Source organism: Etheostoma cragini, chromosome 3, assembly GCF_013103735.1.
Source record: "Etheostoma cragini isolate CJK2018 chromosome 3, CSU_Ecrag_1.0, whole genome shotgun sequence".
NCBI classification, from domain to species: Eukaryota; Metazoa; Chordata; class Actinopteri; order Perciformes; family Percidae; genus Etheostoma; species Etheostoma cragini.
In genome coordinates this window covers 25417828-25419925 of record NC_048409.1, presented here as the reverse complement: position 1 = coordinate 25419925, position 2098 = coordinate 25417828, and the positions used below count along the sequence as shown (strand labels likewise).

At 40.9% G+C, this 2098-nt stretch overlaps 1 protein-coding gene across 2 annotated transcripts in view; it reads right to left on the bottom strand.

Moving 5' to 3' along the window:
- sorl1 (sortilin-related receptor, L(DLR class) A repeats containing) overlaps positions 1-2098 on the bottom strand; it is a 67978-nt gene that overhangs the window by 19257 nt on the left and 46623 nt on the right. For both annotated transcript variants that reach the window (XM_034865522.1, XM_034865527.1), the window contains exons 17-19: positions 1505-1677; positions 1155-1286; positions 768-859 (exon numbers count right to left, since the gene is read on the bottom strand). In XM_034865522.1, the coding sequence (XP_034721413.1) occupies positions 768-859; positions 1155-1286; positions 1505-1677 (397 nt within the window). The remainder of the gene's footprint in view (positions 1-767; positions 860-1154; positions 1287-1504; positions 1678-2098) is intronic.

Sequence of the window (2098 nt, the reverse complement as noted above, 5' to 3'; positions counted from 1 at the left end):
TTTGGAAAATGGCTGCAATGAAACAAAGAGTGAAAAATTTAAAGGGGTCTGAATACTTTCCGTACCCACTGTAAATTCCTGTGTTTGCCACCAATAAAAGAGACCAGACAGAGAAAGAGGAAGCAAGTGCAGTGAGGCAAAACTAAATTCCTTTTCTGAAAATTGAATACCACAGTGTTGTAACTTTGTTGATCAGCTGAACCCATCTTAAATAAAAGCAGAATTACATTTGCAGAAGTGGACCCAAGTTTCTGTTATGGTGCATGGAAAGGACTTTCAGGAAGTTGAGTGTGGAAAGTGTGGACTTTTTGTTCAGTCATCCCTTCGTCAAAGGGACATATCAAAGGGTAAATCTAGTATTACTTTATGCACGTATAGTAGTGGTGGTCAAGCCTCAATCCAAAATCTTCTCACCACAAAAACATGTATTTTTCAAGTGGTCACATTTAGATTTTTACAAAGCATAATAATATAAAAACACCTTTACTTGCCTCAGAAATGATTTACTTAAAAGTAGAATTTTTTTTTTCAGTAAAAGAACTGTCCCTCAGCTCTAGAGCAATAGCAGGTTTTTAATCCTGTGTTTTTGGTTTCTGGTGATGCAGTGTGTTGTGTATTTAGATTGTAATATTGTGCATTATGTTACAGTTAAGTGTTACACAATGCATTGACAAAGAAGGTCCTCAGGTACAGAATTACTGGGTCTGTGTGTGTGTGTGTGTGTGTGTGTGTGTGTGTGTGTGTGTGTGTGTGTGTGTGTGTGTTACCTCTCTCCAGGCAGCAGAACCAGAGCTCTGGGATGCTCCAGGATAGAGGAGTTGAGCAGAGTGTGACGCAAGTCACCGTCAGGGTTAGACACCTTCAAACACAACAACAGTGAACTGTGTCAGAGGTTCGTCAATTTAAGTGTCAGGCCACAAATAACTTTTGGATGGAATAAACAAAATCAAATAATTACCTAAACATTTGACAAAATGTAATTAATAATGCAAACAACATAAATTTCGGTCTAATTGCATTCACTTTATACCAGTAATAAGTAACAGTGACTGTGGAGACAATGTAAAACAAGTCATTTCCCTTTATTACAAATTAGCTGGATGGGAGTTAACGGAACTATTTATAGCCTGATAACAACATGTAACATGTAATACCTCAATCTTCTGTGCTCCAGCGTCAACCCAGTACAACAATCTACTGATGGGGTCAAAGGTCAGAGCCTCCACGTTCTGCAGATCTTTCCTCACTACAACCTCCTGACCTGTACTGCCGTTCAGACACAAACGCTGCAGGAGGGAGAAAAAAAGGCACCTAAAGCTCAACATTAATGGATCACTTGATCACTTGGTAAACATATAGCAGCTACAGTTACATTAAATACACAATTAAGCAAAATGTCTAATTAACAAGCTCCTCACGAGTCACAGCACACATATCAATCTGTGTCACTTGTGTCTACCGTAACCAAACTCTTGGACCACTCCCTTTTGAATTCCTCACTAACCTGTATGGTGTCCAGTGAGATGTCAGCCCAGTACAGGCAGTTCCTGTCATAGTCAAAGTCTAGAGCAACAGCCTCCCTGAGGCCAACCAGAGGCAGGGCCTGGTCTGTGCCTGTGGCCAGGTCGTAGCGATGGATGGAGTTCCTCACCGCGTACAGGATGAACTCGTTACTCTCTGAAAGAGCAAAGGAGACCTGACTGATGGGAAAAGACACTAACGGATATTGTTACACGGCTTGGTTAAATCCTACGGCATTCTGCAAAATTCTTTTATAATAGATCATTGCCATGCATTGCCACGGACGCCGTTCTTATCACCCTGAAGGACAGCTATCAATTCGCTGGATTCCTTTCAGGGTTGCATTGCAATGACCCCCAACTCTACATTATCCCTTACCTAATCACATGATACAGTCTGTGGGATAAGTACCGACATCATCATAAGACTGTTTTAACTGTTTTAAATATTTCAGCATGTTTGAACATTCATACTTTTCAATATGTACTTCTATATAGTATACACCAGGGGTCTTCAACGTTTTCCAGGCCAAGGACCCCCAAACTGATGGCGAGATGGAGCGGGGACCCCCTAATTA